Genomic DNA, 23,416 nt, shown 5'->3' with positions numbered 1-23,416 from the left:
TGAGCTTTTGGATGTCAAGGATCTCAACAACTGGAAAAAATACCTTTCTGGGGCCTAAGAAACCCTTTTCTTTCAGGTGATATTTGTGTATGGTCTCAAATAACAAGCTAAACATCACACTAACTCATATTAATCCAGAATTTACTATGAGGCCCATTTCTTTATTATCTCAGCCCTGTGTCACTGAGATGTAAGGATTCATTGACAGAAAGAGTAATTGGTTTGTTCAAAATTAAAATCAAAAAGTATTTTAAAATTCCAGCTGTGATAGTCATGAAAAATTAATGCCTGTTGTACTGAAGAGAAAATATCACTGCATACTACCAGATACACAGGTAAGTGATGTCCAAACTACCAGGCTGAGGCAGTCTTTGACACAGCACTTCTTTAGCAAATCACCAAATATGACTGGTGGTAACCAAGGGATATGACTGCTGCTTGTGGTCACAATTTTAGATTAAGTTCAATGAACAAAAGAGGTATTTTGAGTTCTGATTATTGTACCCATTGAGATAACTGTGTTTATTCATATGTTCTGATGCATCAGTAAATCTCAACGCACTATAAAATGGTCTCATATTAATTTGGGATATGAGGCACAGGTGCAGAGATGTATTCAAAGTTGTCCACCAGACAAGTAGCCAAAGCAAGAGCAGAAACCAGGGGCTTCAATCTTAAAAGTTTTCCTATGCCTTCCATTTGTAAGAACATCCTAGTATGTACTTAGAAAGTGCTTAAGAGGAAGTTCATACAAAGAAAATACAAAGAATAGTGGTGTAGTTCATATCTACAGAAGGCACTGGATAATGAATATTAAACTACAGAAATCACTGTGTGGCTTGCTACTTTTTGTTCCCTCCTAAATAACTATTTTAAAAAATATTATACACTCCTTCATTTCCCAGGCAAAGCAGCTAAAACTTTAATACTCCAAACCCCATAGTAATTAATTTTTATGTCTCCAAATCCCACCTCTTTGTTAATACCAGTCCAGTCTGAACAGTTACTGGCTTTTTTGCTTGGGTTAGGAAATTCTTATACTCTTATGTGCAGTACAGCAGTTAAATAACCTGTTTCTATTCATACCATGTCCAGTCCCTTAAAGCTATGTTGCAGAATATTGTTTGTCATTCCACTTGCTGATAACATGCCAACAGCAATTGTAGACCCTGCTGTGGGACTCCCTTCACAGCCTTGGCTTCTTTTTTTGTTGTTGTTGGGGTTTTTTTGTGCATGTGTATGCATGTGTATTGGTAGTGGTGGTGGTGTTTCTTGGAGTTTGTTGCTGTTTTTTGGTTTGCTCTGCTTGAAGCTGATGCAGTGGTTTCTAAAACTGTTATACAGAGTTGGCTGCATGTGCTTGGCATAAGAAAGGCCAGGAAGGTCAGACTGTGGGCAATAAAGCAAAAACGGGGATGAGCCTTGCAGCAGAGGCAGTGGCATGGTTAAAATCCTCACTGATAACAAGATATTCCTTAGCAGCAATCTCCCCAATGCGGTGGAAGTCTCTGCCCTCTGCTGGCATTCCCGAGGATCAGCCTTGCTCAGCCGTGGGAGGCTGTGATCAGACCCCGAGAGCCCCCACAGACCCTGCTGAGACCGGCCGTATTTATAGAGCAAATCCTTCAGAACATGGTGTTTCAGGAAGTGCAAGAATAACAGATCTAAATCTCAAGTGACATTTGCTATTGACTTCTGCAATGCCTTTCAGATGTCTGCCTACTTCTCACCTTGTTCAACACTGCAAGGGTTAGTCTGAAGCATCTCCACATGCTATTACAGTCCCCATCTGTTTTCTTCCAGTGAGCCAATACAGGGAAGAAGATAATAAATGTTACTTCTTGTTGTGGTAGTAATTTTCATTCCACTATTAAAAAAAAAAAAAAAAACAAAACTAAAACACCAGCAACACACTTGTTTAGCATGTTTCAACAAAAGATTTCAAAGTGTAATTTTGGGTTACAGTAGAACTGGACATGCTGAATGACTCCACTATTATTGCATTTGGAAACTTTTCTCTTTTCCTTAGAAGCAGGGCATGATTCTAAATGTTTATTTTGTGGCAATTTTTACTAGATAATTGATAGAAAACTGATTTTCTCATGAAAATATAACTAAACAAATTAAACCTGTTGGTAAAATATGTGAATTTCACTTCCCAGCAAACTCTGAAAACACTTTGGACTCAGTCCTGCAATGAACAAAAGGTTCTGCAAAGCAAGGGGCCTGGAACCAGTCAGGGTCTGCAGAACAACAGCCACAGTCCAGACACCCACTTAACGCTTGGAATGTCAAAAACAAGCTCTTGCTCATTGTTCAGAGGTCTTTGGCTCTATAACCATACTACAGATAAATATCTGTACAAGCCTCTTTTGTTTGTGCTCTAAAATCTACTTTCTCCAAATCTGTAGGAACAAACCCCCTTCATACAGAGCAGCCTGTCCCAGCTCATGGCCTTCTGACAAAGCCATGTTTTGTCTCTGCACCTTAGCATCAGATACCATGTGCAAGAGCAATCCCTGTTTGGGGAGACGGGAACTGTGTGTATGGCCGGACCATGCAGTTCCATCATCTTCTCTAAGGTGCATTGGCTCTGCTCTAGAAATGCTTATTTTCAAACAATATTACACCTGTGAAACCCAGAATGCTGAGTGCAAGTGGGTGCAGTGTAAGCAGGACTGATCTGGCATGATTTGGGTTTTATTTTTCACCAGATCCCACCTGACTTCCTTCCTAGTAAACAGTAGCATGCATCTTTGAAGGAAGATTGCATAGAAAAATGCCCTACTAAACAGGCTCTCTGCATATGAATTGTTTTGTGTGACAACATCTGTACAGTCCCAAGTAAAAAACATGATAAATTCAGCTGCTTAATATAGATAAGAAATTAATAAATATTGCATTCCCTAAATTAAAGGTAAGCTTCTAACTTCTGTAGTACAGTGATGGTAATCATGCCATATAAATGTAAAATATCAGCAATTCAGAAGTTCTCATCAACCCTGGAGTGGAAATTCATCATGTACCTATTTCTGTAATAAGCAGTAAGACACCCCTGCCTGACAGGGGGGGTGGACTAGATCTTCAGAGCTCCCTTGCAGCCCAAACCATGCCATAATTCTGTGACAATCTTCTCAACAGGACTAAAGTCTCCATTAGTAGTGTGGAGGCACTGCAGAGAGCTCACCCATATGGAACACCCCACACAAAGACACATCTCTGTTCCTCAAGGCAGCACCACCAGATCTCTGGGCCAGCTGAAGGAAAAAAAGTTTGGAGAGATGCAGGATGAAACTAGTCACAAAAAGCCTCTTTAACATCAAACTCCTCAGGTTAAATCTCTCACCTTAGCAGCAATTTGTCAGACACCTGGCTCATTGTCCTACACTCACCTCTACTGTCACTCTCCAGATTCAATATCATTTTTGTATTTTTCTGCTCATACCTGCGAACTGATGAGAGTTAATCCAGAAGTCTTGCATTCACAATTATGCTTTAACACTATTCACTGCTTCAGCTAGCTTGGCAAAGGGAAGCCTTCAAATCCTGTTAGTTTGTAGTATGATAGCTACTCCCTTTTCCAGAGTAATTGAGTAGCACTCTACAGTTTCATTCCCAACCAGTCCCTTGCAGTTTTTGTCTGTACTCTGAGCCTGTACAAAGCGCTGGTGCAGCAGCATCATTGCAAGCTTTTCACTTAAAAGCAGATTTACAAATTGACAGTCCTGGTTTGACAAGACAGAAAAATTCTCCTCTACCTTTGCATCCTGCAAAACAAAACAAGTAAAGACAGTCATAGCAAAACAGGCAATCACTCTTTGTTAAAATTAACATGGGCACGTGTGAGCTTTTCCAGTGGGAAGAGGGGAAAGGTTTCCAGACTCATGGCAGTAAATCCTTCCCCAACACAACCCTGAAGTTAATAAAACCAGGAAAGTGCAGAGGGAGAACATACACACAACTTTGCATATTTAATTGCTTTCAAGATGTTCCCAAAAATCCAACAGAACTGATTTCATGTAAGTCCATGCTCAGAACAGGTAATGCTTGCACTCTTTATATGAAATGTATTTCCATGTAACATGGCTGGATTTAAGAAAACATTTGCCCCAGTTGAAGGCCTGCCTCTATGCATGGCACAGACTGAAATGTATTTTATGCACCATCAGGATTAAATAAGTAAAAAAATTAAGTCCTTTACCACAACTGAAATGTATATTCAATTAAACCAATTAAAATGTTATCAAGATATTGGGATTACATTAATGGAGACAGCCCAGTACATAAAACAATATATATATTTATTTGCACAAAAAGTTCCATTTTCAAGTGCATGTATGCTTTTTCTACTACTTTGCGGCACTTTGCTTTTTGAAAAAGTCAAGAACAATCATGACCAAGAGAAAGACATACTATTCATTTGACAGAATGACTTTCATCCTACAACTGTAGGCCTGAGAGCATCTTATGAACTGTAAGGCAAATTAGGAATTCCTTCTGAAGTGAGTAATCTCTATTCAGTTTCATTAACTCAAGTGGAACATTCACAAGAAAAGTGTTACATGACTAGGACATGATACATGACTGTGGTGTTCCCTATGGCTACAGCCAACACAATATGCAGGGGTGGGGTTATATTCTCAGACAGAAAAAGACAGAAAGCTGAAAGATCCACAGTAAGTTGCCAGAAACACTTACTGACAGAAAAAAAAATCCAACCATTATGTATGCAATCACATGACATAGTTAAGCACAATTCCCATTTCAGAGAAAACAGGTACATTGCCATATAATGCTCAGAATTAGGACATCTACAGACTTTAAAGCCTGCAACCTTCATTTAAAGACAAGCTGGTATTATTTGGCAGACAAATGCTGATAGCTCACAACTGACAGCACAAACATTACTTGAAATCTGGTTCCATTAATGGAATAACTACAAACACTGGATACAGAAGACCATTCAAATTATACTGGTGGACAGATTTTCCACATCTTCTCCTTTGCTGAAATTTCATCACTTCAAGTGACTGAAATCAAAGATGTGCTGCTGAAACTAGTTCAGTCTTCCCACCTGTAGTTATCACCTTGATTAGACTGCCAGAGCTGGGTCTATCCTTTCCTGTTATCCAGTCATAGAAAGTTCTGTTTTAAAATAAATGGATAAAATAGGGTGAGGGAGAACAAAAAATTACAACTACTATCAGGTATATTGACAGGAAAAATAAAATACAAGCCTATTACTTTTCCTTCTTTTCCTACGGCTCTCTCTAGTGATGTCAATGTGATGTGATCACTGGATTCAGACCCTCAGAACGGTACAGAAGGCCCAGAGAAATCTAAGGGGTGTTAGAGCACACAGAATTTCCAAAGCATCTCAAAAGAAAAGGCCAGGAGCTTAAAATGTCAGAGTCATTAAGTTTTTTCTCACTTGAAAAATTTAGAAAAGGGGAAGGAGGAGCTACTTTAGTTGCCTTAATAGCATATAGATAAAAGAAATACAGTTTTATGACTAGAATAGAGTTGCTAAACTCATTACTCTGCCACTGGCCATTATAATATTATGATATTTAACTGTGAAAGTGGTCTCAGTGGGAGGGAAAAAAGCCTTAAGACATCCAAACAGTGCTGAGTAAAATGGACACCCTCTAGGTAGCAGACCAGGAGACTCCTTATCAAAAGACAACATAATCTCCTTCCTCAAAATAGACTAGAGAGAGTGAAGTGTATTTTACAGGTCCTTCAGCCTTTCCAATAGAGCACATAGCAACTGTCATGTTGGAACATCCCACAATTCAACAAGAGCTCCCAGGGCACAAAAACCAAGTGCCATATGGGAAAGGATTTCCTGTATTGTTCCCAAGATGCAGATGTTGCCAACAGATGCTGATGTTGCTCAGTGAGATTTTCAGTTTCCCAAGCACTGGGGTTAAACTTTAGGGAATTAGAAACAAAACAAACCAATCAAGTGAATTCTCCTGTAAGGATAAATTATTTAAAAGTTCAACTTAAAAAATGAATTTGCAACACTGCAACATCTAGCTAAGCTGTCCCTGGAGCACAATGAATTAGGGATCTTTTTCTGAACGTTTTCAGGCCAGCTAAATTCAATTGATGAGGCATGTTTTAAAGAGCCTCATCAGACAACTGCAAAGGCCCAAACTAAACAGATACAACTAAAACCATTTCCATCTCTGGCATCCACCTTAAAAAAAATTACAGAAAAGGAAATCTGATGTCAGAACTAAACTACTCTCTGAACAATTAGCAATAGGTAAATGCAATTCCACTGTCAGTTCTAAAAGACTTTTAAAATGTGAGTTCACCCTCAACAAAAACTCTGCTACTCCCCATCACACCCGGAAGGCAATATTCATGCTGCATCTTCTCTAACCCTGAGGAATGAGAAGAATAAGGCAGATAATCTCAGCCTGCCATTACATAAGCTACAGTTGAAGTTACAGCATTTTGCAGCATCATTCAGGACAAGTTTTTGTGGATAGTAAAAAAAAATCTGTACTAAATTCTTCTCAACAAGAGCAGAAATGTTGCCAGTTGATAGAACTGAACTAACATGCCATAAAACTGGGCAGTAAAATGTGTTTAGAAGAAAAAGAATCCCACCCAAGTTGAAATGCTTATTTGCAATTTATCTTTAAGCCAGGTGTCTCCTGCACCTGCTGTCTGCAATTTAATTTGTCTACAGGCTTTAGGAAATGCTCCAGCTTCCAGCTGGTTAAGGCTATCTTCCTTGCTGGAATAACTCATGTAGAGAAGCTGAAGTTGATGGAGTTAGGCTAATTTTCTCCAGTTAGGAAGCCTGTGCAATTAAACCTGATGTGATTTAGAAAGATACCCAACAAGATGATGGAGGAAAAAAAATCCACCCAAATCCAAGACAGCTATTTAAACAGAACAGGCACTGAGATGCAGCAGTAAGAGGGACAGGGAGCAGCTGTTTAGTTATCCCACAGATACTCACTCTGCAATGAATTCTAAAGGTGTCCAGGAGCTGAAATCTGCATCAGGCATTGATTTCCTGTTTGCTGGTGTATCTAAGGTAACCCTGTGATTAAAAAAGATAAGCAAGCCTTTTAATTATAGATCATGTTTCTGATGAGCACCACCTGCTTCAATTCACTGCTGTAATATGTCTTTGACTTTTACACCAGGTGCTATGGGTTTCCTTTGCATCCTCCCCATGTGTTAACATTATATAGTCATTAGTTTCAATGTATATCCAAGGCTCCAACTAAGAACCCCCAGCTTCCTGGCTAGCTGAGGAAGTGCCCATTGGAGCCATCACTCAGCTTGCAGCTCCCCTCCCACCTCTCTCATGCAGATGGGGAATGGCAGCAATAAGCCTGTTCACACGTACTGCCCAGCACACCTGCACTACATGCATGCTTTCAAGAGACCAAGTGCATAAATGCAGGAAGTTTTGAGTTTGACAGGACATATTTACACTACCTACAATGACATGAAAGGGCTAACTTTCCAAAACTCCCTCACTGAAATGCTGTTGACAATCCAAGGTGTATTTACCCTCTCAAAAATTCAGTTAAGAACAGCATTTTACATGAGAACTACACAAGAGCAGCATGCACAAAAATCCAGTGATCTTGGTGTGTGCCTGCCTATAAAGCTCTCTAGAAGGTGATGTCAGTTATCCAAACACATTTAAAGTCATTCCTGTCTGACCTGAAGAAGTGTCTTAAGAGTGTGTGTGAGGAAACCGAAAGTAGAGAATTCAGATAGTGTATCAAATCTCTGTACAGAACTCTCTAGTCTTACATTTTGGGTCCTGAACTAGATATGGACCTGGCAAGAAAAATACTTTTAATTTTTGCAACAGAATTGATAAAATTCAACACAGTTAAGACCTACTAGGCCATCCACATTTTACTAGCTTTCTTGACAAAACATGAAAGCAGCTAAATGCAAGCTAAATTTTTTTTGGTTTACAGGTAACCTAATTTTAACCTCAAAGTAACCTAATTTTATCAGTCAAACATAGGCATGCAGCACCTTAGGAAGAAGATCTTTAAGTGAAAACCTGTCAAGGAATCCTTTGCCTTACTATTATCACAGAGATAAGTCTAAAACTTTGCTGAACAGTTCATCTTGTTTTTACAGTTCTGTCTATCCTGAAATAAATCATATGTTAATGCATGGCTACAGTTAAACTGGTTAAAAGTAAATCAAATTTTAATCCTAACATCCACTACTGTTTTGCAAAGGCAAAGAAAAGAATGTAATCATTTTTAGGGTGACTTGTGTAAGTCTTTGTTCATCCAGTCAAGAAGCATCCTTTCTCTGTGAGGAGGTTTGAAAGGCTGTTTGTGTGCTGTGAATAGGACACAGCAAACATATCTGTGTGGCTCTAGGTTGCAGCAGTAATTAAATTAAACAACACAGGCACAGACAACTAAGCAACCACTTACGGTAAAATGGCAACTGCAGCAGAGCCAGATGGCAGCCCACTGCCGGCACCAGCCAGACTCTGACAAAGCTGATGCACTGCTCCTTTGGCCATGCCATAGGCAATCATCCCTAAAAATTAAAAACAGGCAAATCAGAGCACTATCAGAACAGCCCTCAACATCAGCAGTAACATGACAGGAAACTAAAGACTGTTTGATGAATATTAAGGATACGTACCACAGCCAGAAAAGAATCAGACTTTTAAAACATATTAAAGCATACATATTAAAAGAAAAAATGATAATATTAATAAAAAGGCTTTAGTAGACATCCAGAAACTATCACAGAACTCAGTTAACTTAGCACTACAGAAATAAGCAGCTTACGAAGCCAAGCATGTTTAGTCAAAGTATCCAAACGCACCCTTAAGGATGTGATCTACAGGGCTAATTTTACAAATTTAACAGAGTAAGATGGTCATAGACTTTTATAAGGCACTCTTCTATTAATTTTCATCAAATAACTATGGTATTTGTGAGTTTGGACCCAAAGAGATACAGCCCACTTCTCTCTCAAATCTGGAATTCACTTGGTCAGCATCCCAGGTCTGACAGGCCCTGTGGAGAAAGCTACAAAAACCCCAACTCTCATGGTAGAAAATGAATAAATAATGTGCAGGACAAGGAAGCTTTTTCCTAAAAACTGCTGCTTTCTAGGCAAGTCAGCATTTAGCAGTGTAAGAGCAGTATGAACCAGAGCATAAGGCACACTGCTCAGGAACAAGATCTGGACAATGAGAGCTCTCAGATGTCTCAAGGCATGTACCTGTCAAGAAGTCCAGACACAGATAAAGTACCTAAGAAAACAGGTCTACTACAACTGAATGCCTTCCTTCCTAGCCATCTATACAGCTATTCAGCCCCTTTCCAACACTCTAAAGTATTCTGAATATAGCAGAAATACGTCTACAATGTAATTAAACATAGTATATAACATCCGTTTTTCTTAGGAGGAATCATGGACAGCACTAGCTAACTTATTTTACTGTTATGATAAAAATATTCACATGTGTATGACATTCCTCTCCTGTCTTGCCTAAACCAAACATTCTAATTCTTCTTAGAAACCTTTTCATGCCTGATACATTTCTCAAACATCATGCTCACCCTGCTTCTGTCACTGTTCATGTAATTTTCAGTGTTCTTTGGTTTGCACTATGTGAGGCAAGATTGTCTCATAGGAAAAGAAAAATCTCATTAACAGCAAACAAGAAAAAGATTGTTTCTTCCAGAACACCCAGTCATAACAAGGCTAGTAAGGCATATTTGCAAAAGTTGAGTAACAACTCTTTCCCAATTCTTCCTGATGTTAATAAGTTGCATGTGTTTGCCCAAAGCACTGCTGTGACTTTTAGAAAAATCCAGACCAGCTGAAACCAGCTAGTTCAAAACAGAAAGGCTCTTCACTTTGATTCCTGTGTTGTGGTCTCTACCTCCCAAGACCACCCAAACAAAAACCATGAAAATTTGCCAGAATTCACTTTTTTTCATTTGTGTATAGTCAGTCAGCAGTTCACTGTAAAACATTCATCTGCTTATTCTCAAAAATAAACCTTTTATCTTTGACTATAACAGATGCCACTATAAAAACAAAAGATTAATTATTAACTGGAAAATATTTAGAATATTTTTGCCTGAACAGTTTTAGGGAAAGCTTTCAGGAATATTCATAAATTATATATGTTTTAAAATCTTAGTATCAGTGTCTTAAAAATATTGTTCAAATGACACTAATAAAGCCTTGGGAAATATGAGTATTTGCCTCAAACTTTCCTTTTGCTGCCTGTGGGCTTGTGTGTCAGTGCCTACTTTTTTTTTTTTAATTTTAAATTGCTCCCAGATTTTTTCCTCCAACGTGGAGGAAGAAATCTGGGAGCAATGCAGACCAACGTGGTTGAGGGGTAAGATTAAAAATGCAATAAAGTTCCTATTAAATAGCTAGCTGAGGACAAAGCCAACAGTCAACAAGCTTATCTATGTTTGAAGCAAAGATAGACTGGAATCAGAACATGAACAGGACAAGCATGGTTATCAGAATCTGCTGAGTCATCACCAACAGAAAGACTGGTCAATTAAGGACTCTGTCTTTCAGAACACAAATAGGAAATTTAACTTTGTCTAAGCATTGTACTTCTATTGCTGTGTGTTTCTAGTCTTCACTGTCTTCCAAACATTTTCCTGTATCATATACTAGCCAAGCACATTTCACCAATGCATGTCAAATACTATTTAAATACTGATTCTACATGCTTGCACTACAGCTTTGAGAGATTCAATATTGCTACCTGTAAAATTACATTTTCCTTACACATTTCAGCAGCAGGATCTCATCTGTGCTAGATGACAAGAAACTGTGGTGTGAAGCTATTGCCTCACAAACAAGAATGCTCAGATAAACAACTGTCTCTGACTGCTGGTGTCTCTGCAGCTGTCGTGCATAGCATTTTACCTGGGGTTCCAGACAAAGCAGCTTGAGCTCCTGTCAGAGTCAAGAGGCCACCTTCTTTCAGATGTTTTGTGGCAAGGTGGCTGGAAATAGTTGATGTCCAAACACTCTGCTTCCACATCAGATCACAGTTTTTGTATAAAGCTGATCAGGAAGAGAATTAGTGAAATTAGCCAAAGGAAGACAACAAACTCTGATTTCCTCACTGTTACACAGAGTGCAACAGCACTATGAAAACATGCTTTCTGCCATTTTCTGCCTCTACATTGTAAAATATTCATTTATATCTTTTGTATCTCCTTTCTCTTTGAGCCTGTAACAGTCAAACCAGAAGGGGGAAGGAAGGGACACATTTCACCAGATTTATTCCAGACAGAAAACAAGGCTATTTTTATTCTTGTATCTCTACAGCAGTGGGCAAAGTACAAATTTCATTATGAATGTTACATGTTTAAAAGCCTTTTTTCAATCAGAAGGGTTTCTTCTGTAGCATGATTAGGCAGTGCCTTCCAATATTGCATTGCACAGTAACAACTCAGAGAGCTGCAGAAGCAACTGAGGTTTTACACATAAAGCAATGACTTAGGAAACAACATCAATGTGTCTTTCATACGTTACCTGACACAGGTAATCTCAGCAAAAATCAGCTCATAGATAACAATGCTGAGCTCCTTCAGAAAGCACATCAAAACTTTCCGATAAAAATTAGTGCAACAAACATTACTGAAGAAACAAAGTGCTGTGCAAATTTAACAGAAAGCAAAACTTCAGAGAAGCACTAAGAAGCTCTGTGACTAAGCTATTTTGTACTTCTACACTTTTGTCCTCTTATGGACTCAGGAAGAAAGATTTTTAAGGACTTCTCTCAGACACCATCCATGTTTTCACCATCATATCTGTACCAAAGGCTTACACTTGGCTTTGGCACTGCCTCCAGCCCATCCTCCTGCTACACACAGGATCGCATCCACCTTTTCTTCACCAAGAAGTTTCCCAACTTCTGCTGTCACCTTCAACACATAGAACAAAAACATACTGAAAACACTGGACTGATAAGGTAAAGAGGTAAACACCATGAATACCTTAAAGCTACTTTTTCCTACTTATGTATCTGAGTAACACAGGGCACAGCAATTTAACAGCTATAGAAAATCAGTATTTATGATTCGTGAACTCAAAACAACTGTGTATAAAAATAACTATAGATGAAAGTCAGAGGAATGAAAGCCACAGAGTGTGTGATGTCACTGGAAATAAGTGATCATCATCAGGGCCGAAACACCTGACCCTTACCTCTACTGGTAACAAAAATTATTACTGACTTGCTTTTGACAGGTTCTTTTCAGAGTATGGTGTCGTTTAAGATAAGAAATGAAACTCCAGGTCTGACAAGGACTACTACTGTCACTTTTGATGACAGTGCAAGAAAAACAACTAAAGATTAGCCTCCTTTTTGCTTCTGTCTAGACCACAACCATCAGTTTGAGTCTGGCCACTAAATTTGAGCTTGTATACTTTAAGATATCTATAATTTGTTCTCTTTCAAATGTAAGACCTCGCAGCTGGTAATGAATTTGTTGGCTACAAATTTTCTCTGTCAAAGCAAATAGCAAACAATCTATCTCTCAAGAAGTGAAGAAAAACCAAAAGTTTTTGCAAAACCATACTGAAAATTGTATTGTAAACATTCTATGTTACTCTTCCAAGCTTTAGGAGTTGTGTATATATAAAAAACCCATATTGGGTAGATATTCAGTATATCAGTAACAGAAATTGGCTTGAAACTTAAAATGTAAAAAATGAATGCTATCTGTAGAGAATTAAGCAAAGCACTTTTTTAGGCTGGCTTATATTCTCCCACATTCCCGTTTGTGGAAACCAGTGCATTGCCCTAGGGGCTTATCATACCTTAATCCCTTGGGGTTTAGGTTCATACCCTTTGAGCATGCCATCTGCTTACACACAACACATTTTTAAGTTAGGTATTTGAAATAAGCGTTTTAAGGTGTCCTTACCCACCTTCATTATAACTCACCTGGTTCAGTCTGTGACTTTTAAAAATCAAGACAAAAACAAAGCAAAACTGCCTTATGTGCTGAGCCTCCAATATCCCAGATCAAGCTCTTTCTGCATATTCAGTTAAAAGGAATTACAAAAAATTCAAAAGAAGGGATGAGCAGAAGCTGAAGGGCCTTGAGATTCACGGTACGGTTGCTGCTCCCTGCGTGGAGCCGGACCCATCCCTGCAGCCACCTTGATACCGCGGGCGGCAGCGAAAGAGATGCGCACACCCGGGGAAGGCTGCGTGCATCGTCCGGCCGAAGGGATCCGCACACCCAGAGGAGGCTGCGTGCACCGTTTGGCGGAAGGGACGCGCACCACAGTGGGGGGCTGTGAGCATCACTCGGCCGAAGGGATGCGCACACCTGGGAAGGCTGCGTGCATCTCCCAGCTGAAGGGATGCGCACACCCTGGGGAGGTTGAGGGCATCGCCCGGCCGAAGGGATGCGCACACCCTGGGGAGGTTGAGGGCATCGCCCGGCCGAAGGGATGCGCACACCCTGGGGAGGCTGCGTGCACCGCTCGGCCGAAGGGATGCGCACCCCCGGGGAAGGTTGGCTGCTGCACCGCTCCACCGCCTCAGCCGGCACTGGCCGCCCCGCGCCCGCCGCCGACCCACCTGTTCGGCCTGCTCGGGGAAGGAGTCGGTCGCTCTCACCACCACGTTGGCGCTGGCGTCCGCGTTCTCCGCCAGGTCGATGCTGGCCACCCACTGCGGCAGCGAGAGGAACGGCGCGTTAGCGGTCCACGGCCCGGCCCGGAAGGGCACAGTCACTCCCCCGCGGGGCTCCCCGCCTCGCCACCTCCCGGCCCGGCGCTTACCCAGTTCTTGGACTTGAAGTACCGCACGCACTGGGAGCCCAGCGCCCCTCTGCCGCCGTACACCAGCACCCTGCGTGCCGCCATGCCCGCTGCTCCGGCGCTGCTCTCACGGCGCGGATGGGCCGCCTCACGGGGCGGGCGAGGGGCGGCAGCGCCCGGCTGTGGGCGGGGCGAGGGGCGGGGCGGGGCTGCCCGCCCGGGCCGTGCGGAGCCGGGGGAGGCGAGGGAGAAGAAATCCCAGTGCCTCGGCCCAGCCACGGTGGGGGCTTTGTCACTAGTCGCCAGGGCTCCTGCTGCTGTTAGTTAGTTAGTTAGTTAATTAATTAATTAATTAATTAGTGGCTCTGAAGGTCCTGCCAGGGCTCGGGTAGCAGTAACCGTAGAAGTGCGGACAATTACGGCCCGTTTTTTTTAGTGCTCATGGATCGCAGCTGTCGCTTGAGTTACCCCTCAGGAGTGCCCCGATCTCCGGCACGGCTGGCCAGGCCATCCCCCGCTGCCAGGGGCTTCGTGCGCCCCGCTGTAATTCAGGAGCTTCCAGACCCATCCTTTCTGTCCCTCAGATAACTCTGCCTGCAGTGACATTTACAGGCTGGGTGGGAGCAGGCGCCGGAAAGCTCAGCACGGCTCAGGCGACAGCAGAATCCTTCAGACAAATTATACTGTTTTGATCCTTCTTCCCTTGCACACAGATATTTACCCACTTTTTAAAATAATCCAATAAACTGGATTCTTCTCCAAATTTTCTTCACATGAGGTTGCAGTAAGAAACTTGATGTCATTTGAGCAGGACAATTAAACCCCTGAGGAAATGTTAGACAGGCCACAGAGATAGGATTACTTGCTACAAAGAAGCATCACCGCACTACAATGTAATGAAGCCCTTACTTGCAACCATTTCGAGATGTTGTTGCAGCAAAATGTATTTTTTTGCCTTGATTTTTAACCATATAGGTTAATTGCTGGACCTCCAAAATACAAAGAGAAGTATCTTGAAATGCCTGGTATTCAGCTGTGGATTTTGGAGCATGATGAAAAATGGGAAATCCGTCTGACTGCTGCAGAGAGGGCTTGGAGATGATCCCTTGAAAGCACTAGGATGCCTGGCTGCTTTAAAAAGACATTATTTGCCTTGGCTTCCCTATTAAGTTTTGTGTCTTTTATCTTGATTGTTGTTGCAATGGGGATCCCAAAGTGGATGACTGGAAAGATCCTTTGCAAAACAGGGGCTGAGTTGGTCAATGCCACAGATCCAGAGCTGGTCAAGTTCATTGGAGATATTTACTACGGTCTCTTTCGGGGCGGCAAAATACGACAATGTGGCTTGGGCGGGCGGCGTTCCAAATTCACAAGTAAGTACAATTTTGGTTGAATATTTAGTCTAATATCTAGTCCAAATTTAACATTCGATTATTTTTGTTTACAGAACTTGTAGAATGCAAATTTGTATTATTAAATAAATATGTAGTCTTTATGGTTTGACGTTTGGAGTGTGAATATAAAATTTCTATCATTTCATTAATACTTTCTGCTATAGTTATATTCTGTAATCCTGGAATCAAGCTGGGGAAAAAAAATCCCTAGGGCTAGATGGAGAGTTTTCTTTTAGCCTTGTGAAGGGGTGAAATTCATTTGGAGATGACCCTGTAAATCATACATTCCCCTTGACTGACTTTTTCCTATGTCACGTTTTGCTCTGCCACCCCTCTGCCTCTGTCCTTGCCTTCTCTGTTGAACTCCTCTGAGGATTTTTCCCGTTAAGAAGCCGAGATTTATTTAGCTGGACACATTTCTGTATTTCTCTGGCTGTCCTAATGCAAATATCTACCATAGCACATATCGCTAACTTTATTAACATGTTGAAGAAATTCTTACCTTCTTTTCCATTAAGTTGGGAGACCAAACATTGCTGAACTTTTAACAAATATAGAAACTCTTCTAAACGTATTCCTTCTAACATAAAAGATTTTCTTGAGGTCTTGAAAGCTCTGAGCTGTACTCTGGACGATTTCCAAATTTCATTTATCCTGTTCTGTAGTGAAAATGGTAATTTGCATTGAAGATTTTTATTTCAGTGTACAGATTTACTGAAACTTAAACCAATACAAGTTGAAGCAGTTGCAGTCTCACCATCTCACCTGGCCCACAGCAATGCTGTCCTGTCCCATCCTTTGCAATGGCTCTGGTAGCTGAGGTGAGGTATTTCAGAAGTTAAACTGGCCAAAAATTTAGCCTACAAAAATAAATACTTGTTTTCCCATAGGATCGTGTCTGACTACACAACTACACAAGCACTTCTATAAAAATTGAAGGCAGGTGTGACTGTGGGACTTCAGAGGGAATATAGAAAAGAACCAGAGCAACCTCAACTTAGATCAGCATGACCAGTTGTTAAACTGGATGAATTTGGGCTGGTAACCAAATTATTGCTCAAGCCCTGACTGCAACTACAACTTCATGACATGGACATAGCAGTCATGCTCATCCAGCCCCAGTTCTTTCACTCCATCCTGGCAGAGAGAATGAGAAAAACTCTGTACAACTTTGTGGACTATTTAATGAACTTTCTGATTTTTTACTGTGCAACCTGAGAGGGAGGCATAATGTTCCACAGTCACTCTGGAGTACATCGATATGCAATTGGAAGACGTGAGCCAGCACTCCTTAGACAAACAGAGCTCTCACTGAAGCTAGTAATAATTCTCTGGTAGAACTGTAAAACATTAAGTGCAGTAGGCACAAATATGCATTTTGGTCAACAAGTGTTCCAGAGATTTTCCCTTTTAAATATTTCAATAACTCTACTGAGTTTGATATTTTGACAATACTGGTTTCAAACAACAATACACAAAGCTGATACTTTAGCACAATGGTAAGCAGGACTGGGGGTTCTGGGTTTGACTTGACTTTTTTTTGGTTTGAATGTCCCCGTTCATCTCCAAGCATTCTGAATTTACTGGGGTGCAAGAACAGTGAGACTTTTCATGAGGAATGGGATAATATAAATGGACTTTACTGGCACCATAAACAAAGCTAACACATCATATGGTGCAGTATTGCAGTACCTCTGATACTTCAGAATTTCAAATTGAAAAAATTTACTGTTATTGGTACATCCCCTTTCACTCTGTTAACATCCACTAGAGTAGACTTATGGCTGGAACACTCTCTTTTAGCTGGGACAGTGACTCTGTTGCCATTACAGGTGTCTACTGCTCTTTTGTACTCCTCAAGATGTATCATCTGGCCTCCAGCTGCAGCTTCTGGAAATGTCCCATCCTAAGTGTAGCATGTATGTTAGACCACAGGCTTGTTATGATGGTCCTAAAGCACCTAAGCTGGCATAAGATGCTTCTGTTTTGACAATTGAGTCAAGCCCTGGAGCAAGCTGGGGAAGCCATGTGTTTTGCCTGTGCATAGCAAACACTGCTGGATTTGGTCTGGAGTCTCCAAGGCAATATCCTTCTCATGGATTCTTATTTCTGTGTACTAAGCCAGACTCACTGAGTAAGTCATTGAGATTTGGCTGCCAGACTCAGAAAAGAGACCAAATAATCCTTACAACTACCCTAAAATCTCTGATGGTTTGTAAGGAGCCTTAATTCCATGTGCTTCGTTGTTACACTGCCAGTTATTTTCCAGTCAGAAAGCAACCTAGGTTTTGGATTCCCATTTCTCATACGTACTTCTGATCCTCATTACTCCCCTCATTTCTTGTTGACAGAGTCTTCTGCAGCTCTTCTGTGCACCAAGCCCAAATACAACCCCAGAATGAGCTGCTGAAAGGGTAGATCTGTCGAATCACATCATTTTTTATGTGGGATTTGTACAGTATGATTTTTTTCTACAGGATCTACTATAATTCTGTCCTGTCATGATCAAATTATATGCTTGAAGTTCATAGTGACATCTACCAACTATTGCTGTCTACTGTTTAGGTGGCTTGTTTGAACTTCAGGGCTTTTGTCAGTTATGCAGCACAGGTAGGAATTTATTTATTTGTTTATAACATAGTATACCTTCTTTGTAGTAACTTTTTAGTAAGTGGGCAGTGAGTTTTTCAGAACATGTATGAGTGTGCAGTGCTATGCTAGCTGGAGGTCTCCTCTTGATCACTTTGTATTTTAGGGTTCCTCTCAATCAGCTTCTCTCTTTCTTGTCAGTCAACATCACCTACAATTCCCTACTCACATTTCTTCTGATTCTGCTACTAGAGGGCTGCAGGATAAACTAAACACTCAGGTGTACATTTCCTGCTGCTCCTGCCAATCTGGCCCTCCAACAAAGGACCTGTGTCTGTGAAGACAGAACCAAGAAAATTACTGTTCTCAAGAGACAAGTGAGTGTCAGGCTGCTGAGGGAGAGCTTGTGCCTATAGCAAACCATGGGAGTGCTTCACCTAAAGCCCTGACTGCAATAGTTTACAAGCTTCCTACATCTGTGGGCTAAAACACTGCCAGATGCCCAGAAAAGCACAAAAGGGCCATAAATACTAGATGAGAAACCAAGAAGGGAATCTTAAAGGGCAAACCTGTGGGATTAGGACATATGAAATCAGGGCAGATCTCACTGGAGTCAGCAGTAAAGAGAGGATTAGAAAAAAAAAGAAGAAGAACATGAGAAAATAAACACAGAAAAAGGTGATACTATTTTAGGCAGCTAGGGAACAAGGAAACTGAGACTATCAGACTTCAAATGGATGAGATAAAAAGCATGAGACAGGAATGAGAAGCTCAAAACCAGGAGTTTGGTATTGAGAACAGAGGTGAAAAAGAGACAGGAAAGTATGCAGCAGACAATACAGCACCAGAGATAAAGACATTAACACTGCTAGATAAATAAGCAGGACTTCAGCCTGAATCCTTTTTCACAGATCCTGTTTAGAGGATTATTCCTGTAGCAGAATATCCCTGGTTTGATGCACTGAAAAAGCATCAGGAACTGAGATGTATGCAACTAGCTGAATACCACATCTCCATAAAAAAACAGTCTTCCTTAAATATAAGTTGAATTTGAAGCACCAGTGCAGTGTGATATTTACCATCATCAAGAAAACCAATACACTGAATAGACGATTTATTTTTTCTTGACAGTTTTCCCACACATGGTGAAAAAGTTGAATACAGGCCTGCATGTGATGATCATAATGTTCCTCTGTGTGGCCATTTTCTTTTCTCTGGTCAGTTTTGGATTCTGCATTCTTAACGCAATAAAAGTTCCTTACCGGGCTATTAACGGTCCAGCAGGAGCATGCCTTTGGAACTTCCTTGCAGGTAAAGTAATTTTCCAGTGTTTTTCTCTAGTCACATTCACAGAAAATGATACAAGTTCCTTCTTTTGCCTTACTGAATACCTCTTTGATTTAAATATTGTGAATACAGTGAAGTTGGCAGTTAATTCACACCTATCAAAACAGAACTTTCAGGTGGTATCTTGGCTTATTGTGTCTAGTTTAACATTTAACAGGAGCTGTGAATGCCAGCCTTGAGGCTTTATGTCATGGATAAAAGTATGTTTGTCCACACAATAAAGCCTAAGCATTCTGAAGGGGTTTAAACCATGCCTTTGTCTATCCCTACTCTGTATAGTGCTCAGTGATGTATTCAGTAAGTCTTTTGAAGCATGACCAAAATATCTGTCTTGTTTTGATTTGATAATGGTGAATACTTATTTCATTTTGTTGCAGGTGGGTTTGTAGTACTTGGAGTCACCAGCTTCATGGCTGCTGTGAAACTTCATCACCTCACAGAAAGAATTGCCAATTTTCGGGAAAATGTCTTTCGTTTTGTTATCTTAGAAGAACGCTTTGAAGACTGTTTTTGGATTTGTGTGGCAAGTGCCACAGCACATGCAGTGAATTTGCTGCTAATAGCCATTAGTGGGATTCATTTCCCTAAAATTAAGACTAAAACAGAAGAAGTGAATGTTACAGCGGAAGATATCATGTACTAACAAATCTACACAAAACAATTTTGGTCAAGTGAACTGTTGTGACGGGAACAGCTTCTTGGCTCTTCAGCCTTTGTTTTGGATAGATGATTTATGTATAAACCTGAATAAACGTGTCAGTCTATAATACCAGCAATTAACATGTCTGTGAAAAAAATAAAAAAACCCCAAATGCTATAAATATCATTATTCTCAAAAGAGACTGATATCTGCAGTGAGTATGTGCTGTTTCAGTTTTTGAAAATTTGGACTTTGGGGTATTTTAGAAAGCTAAGGTAAAATATTTCATCAAACCAAATGTCTTCTTTATTTAGAAAGATGCCATGTTTATCACAAATCTTTGAAACTATAAAGTTATTTCAAAAGAAAAAAATGTATATTTGGCATTTACTTTCACAGAATTATCTAGAACATATTAAGAAGTACATATATCTTTGATGATGTTATATAGCATTGAAAAAGAGAACTTCATCAGCTGTGAGGCTAAAGTTAAGGGGCAGCAAAGGCTAAGTGTCTGTGTATGAAATGTTTTTAAAACAGAAATTATCCAATACCACAAGGCAAAGAAGTGAGAAATGTTAAAGTATATGGGATGCTATTAGTCTGTGAAGAAAAATTATTAGCTGCTAGATGAATATTTTATTGCAGCCTCTGGAAGTAAACAGATTAAGGGTAATAGTGCTTTTAGATAGTCTGGAAAATATTAATCTGACATATTAATTTCTTCATAACTGTGTTAATTGTTAAGTCTATCTGAAATCAAGTAAAAGTGATGTATGATGAAACAGTATTGAAATGATTAGAACTGGCTAAATGGATGGAAAAGTTGCTTTCTTAGGAAGGACCATAATTTTGGCAAGGATTCAACCAGTTCATGGGTCCCAAGGAGTGAATATTTTTGAGAAAAGGATATGGAATATACCATTAAGAATGGATACAGTGGCCTCTACCCTCTCTGGATTTGGATCTACAAGGTTAGCAGGATTATGAGTGAAGCAGAAATTTGTGAGGGTGCCTTTGCAATAGGTCCTACTAACCTATCTTCTTCAAGACACCATGAGCCACTTTTGTTTTTCAGGAGCACTAAAATTATTTTAAAAAATTTAAAAGATAGATGGAAAACTATGATTGTAACAGTCTAGAGAACTGTTACAATTTTAGTATAAACTAGACTCAATAAAGCAGAAAAAGTTCCTATTTTATACCACCCTCTTGCTTCATTGTTCTAAATTTATTGGTGCTTTGACTCAGACTGTGCCCTGGGCCACAGCTCCAGAAAGATGGTGCAATAGCCTGCACATGGATAGGCAGCAAACAAACCCAGGCTACAAAGGTGTCTTAGATGCTGCCCTGAAAACTGTCCACAGGGGCCTCTGTGGTACCACCACCTTCCCCTCCCAGAAAATTCTGAGTGGCTTTGAGATAGAAGAACTTGAAGTGCAGCATAATTACACGAGTAGAAAATGTAATACTGGTCATTTGTAATTGTTCTATGAACATGTATAATTCAGACAGAGTTACCGTACACAAATAATTATATTGTGGCATGTCACTTAGCTTTTACTAAATATAATTTTCTTCAGGAGGTGAGAAGGAAACAGATTTTTAAATCCTCCATATTGTGTGATTGCTGTGAAAATGCTTTTCAGTAGTATTAATATGCATGTATTGCAACACATTTTCATACTGATAATGAACTGCTTGATGGCCCCGAAATTTCAAACCACTCCAAAAATATTACTGAATAAGAATCATGGGACTGTTTAGGTAAGGACAAGATTAAAGATTTGTTGGAGTGGATTCCTAGGGAGGTCGCTCTAGGTAGCTCTGAAAGAACCTGTAGAATGCACTGTATACATGAAGTTAAAGGGGATGACTGGGCTGATAAGTATTGTAATTTCTTGGTTTGAATCAGTTCCAGAATGGAGCACACTCTGCAGTAATTGTGCAAGAGAAGATTTCTCTCACAGCAGGCCTATGAAGCATCATTGTGGGATACTGTAGCTGCACAAGTTAAATGACCAGATAACATTCTCACCAATGACTGTGTTGTGACCTGTGAAAAAATAGAATTTTCAGTTCAGAATGAACCAAAGTATTGCCATGCATGAACTAAACTTAATGAAACAAATGTGAGGCTAAATGAAACTTTCAGCTGCACAGATTGTCTGAGTTTAGGCACTGCTAAAATACACTGATAGGTCAATGCATGGAATATTTGCCCTTGGATGTTTTGTCTGGAGAAAAACAGGTTAAATGCAGGCATACATATTTGAAATGTACAATTACAAAGCCCACCCTGGGGTTAACAATAGGTAAGTTTATCACTTAGACCTTTTCAGCTTTCCCTTGTACCTCATAAACTAATTTCAAAAATGTGCAATTTGATATATGTGGTCTACTTTATTTACACATTTTTATTATGCTTCACATAGTGTATCTGATCATATGCATGCTCAACATGTAGAAATGAGCACTTCTCTGGGGGCACTTCCTACCTTGGAAGATTTGAAATCCCAGATGAGAATATTTATGAGTAGTATCTACTCAGAACTTTGAAGATATTATGGGCCCAATCCTGTCTTTCCATAAAATTCAAGACAACTTCATATGTCCCAGAAGTACCCACTTAATGTGTATGTACAGAATAATATATAGAAACTACATGAATGTGGAGAAGCTATGGAGTTCAAAGAACTAAAAATCTGTTCATTGTCCAAGAGCCTTGCCAAAATAAATGAAACTGAAAATTAATTACCACTTTGATTCTTTAAATAATATTGTGGTTTAATGTTAAAAATATGTATTTTTACAAGATAAATCAATTTGGGTGCAATTTTCCTCATTCATTGTTTCTGAGTGCTGCTGTCCTTAATAAAACATGGTATTTGTCTCTGCACCACTTCATGGAAAAAGCTGTGAGGTGGGAAGTGCAGAGGACTCCTAGAGAACAGGCCCAACTCCTTCTACATCATGTTCTACTCATCTGACAGTGTAACTCCACTTAAGAATGTATGGAAAAGCAAACGTTGTTATACATATTGTCATAACATGTCTTTTCTCATGCATTTGAATGAATTACTTAAAATCTATGCTTTACACTTCAGGAGCAGGGAAAGAAACAAAAAATGTCTGTCACCTGAAATTAAAATCCAGTGCATGTTCAATGCTCTTCAGACTAACAATACAATAATTGTCAGCAAACTCCAACCAGTTCTTTTCCATGCAGTGCTTTTGCTGACCATAAATCTACTTCTGATATTACAGTGATGACCCTGTATTCTGTTGTGAATTTTCCTGACAGAATGTAACCACAGTCATTCGGGTTTTTGTGGGTTTTTTTTCATTTGCCACATTTTTATTTCTTTCTGTAATTTCATCCTGAAATTGTTACAGCTTTCTCGTAGAAAATAACATGCCTTTGCAATAAAGTTTTATTTTTCCTAAATAAGTTACATTTTAATCTTCAATATGCAAATTAAGTATTCAGTATGCAGACTAGGGCTGCCTAAGTCTGTGATAAACCCCCGAGAGAAGTACGACCACCTATCGAGAACATGCCACGAGAGGGCAAAAATCCACTGTGAAGCCGAGCCGCCCCCTCGTACGAATCGTGCTGGGCCATGAGGAAACCCCAGCCCCCGTTCCGCGGGAT

At 40.1% G+C, this 23,416-nt stretch overlaps 2 protein-coding genes across 2 annotated transcripts; one reads left to right on the top strand and one right to left on the bottom strand.

Annotated features, from left to right (window-relative positions):
• Positions 1–4,280: 4,280 nt before the first annotated feature.
• Positions 4,281–13,972, bottom strand: QDPR (quinoid dihydropteridine reductase). The gene is made up of 7 exons (XM_071432662.1): positions 13,813–13,972; positions 13,610–13,702; positions 11,843–11,939; positions 10,933–11,073; positions 8,445–8,553; positions 6,983–7,066; positions 4,281–5,145 (listed from the first exon to the last, which is right to left on the bottom strand). The coding sequence occupies exons 1-7, from the start codon at positions 13,894–13,896 to the stop codon at positions 5,037–5,039; spliced, it is 717 nt and encodes a 238-aa protein (XP_071288763.1). The 5' UTR covers positions 13,897–13,972; the 3' UTR covers positions 4,281–5,036.
• Positions 13,973–13,993: 21 nt separating this feature from the next.
• CLRN2 (clarin 2) lies at positions 13,994–22,515 on the top strand. The gene is made up of 3 exons (XM_071432663.1): positions 13,994–15,164; positions 18,906–19,085; positions 19,499–22,515. The coding sequence occupies exons 1-3, from the start codon at positions 14,912–14,914 to the stop codon at positions 19,762–19,764; spliced, it is 699 nt and encodes a 232-aa protein (XP_071288764.1). The 5' UTR covers positions 13,994–14,911; the 3' UTR covers positions 19,765–22,515.
• The last annotated feature ends 901 nt before the right edge of the window (positions 22,516–23,416 follow it).

This window comes from Agelaius tricolor, unplaced genomic scaffold, assembly GCF_023055355.1.
Source record: "Agelaius tricolor isolate 1412-34295 unplaced genomic scaffold, bAgeTri1.0.p SCAF_8, whole genome shotgun sequence".
Classification (NCBI taxonomy): Eukaryota; Metazoa; Chordata; class Aves; order Passeriformes; family Icteridae; genus Agelaius; species Agelaius tricolor.
Note: the sequence above shows the minus strand (reverse complement) of the source record. Positions and strands in the feature narration are given on the sequence as shown.

Excerpts from the sequence above, each read along its gene's own strand:
- QDPR (XM_071432662.1), bottom strand. The coding sequence starts at position 13,896 with ATGGCGGCACGCAGGGTGCTGGTGTACGGCGGCAGAGGGGCGCTGGGC. Across the intron at positions 11,940-13,609 it reads TCCCCGAGCAGGCCGAACAG|GTGACAGCAGAAGTTGGGAA; the intron begins GTGGGTCGGCGG and ends TATGTGTTGAAG. Across the intron at positions 11,074-11,842 it reads AGGCAGTGCCAAAGCCAAGT|CTTTATACAAAAACTGTGAT; the intron begins GTAAGCCTTTGG and ends CTTCCTGATCAG.
- CLRN2 (XM_071432663.1), top strand. The coding sequence starts at position 14,912 with ATGCCTGGCTGCTTTAAAAAGACATTATTTGCCTTGGCTTCCCTATTA. Across the intron at positions 15,165-18,905 it reads GCGGCGTTCCAAATTCACAA|TTTTCCCACACATGGTGAAA; the intron begins GTAAGTACAATT and ends TTTTCTTGACAG. Across the intron at positions 19,086-19,498 it reads CCTTTGGAACTTCCTTGCAG|GTGGGTTTGTAGTACTTGGA; the intron begins GTAAAGTAATTT and ends ATTTTGTTGCAG.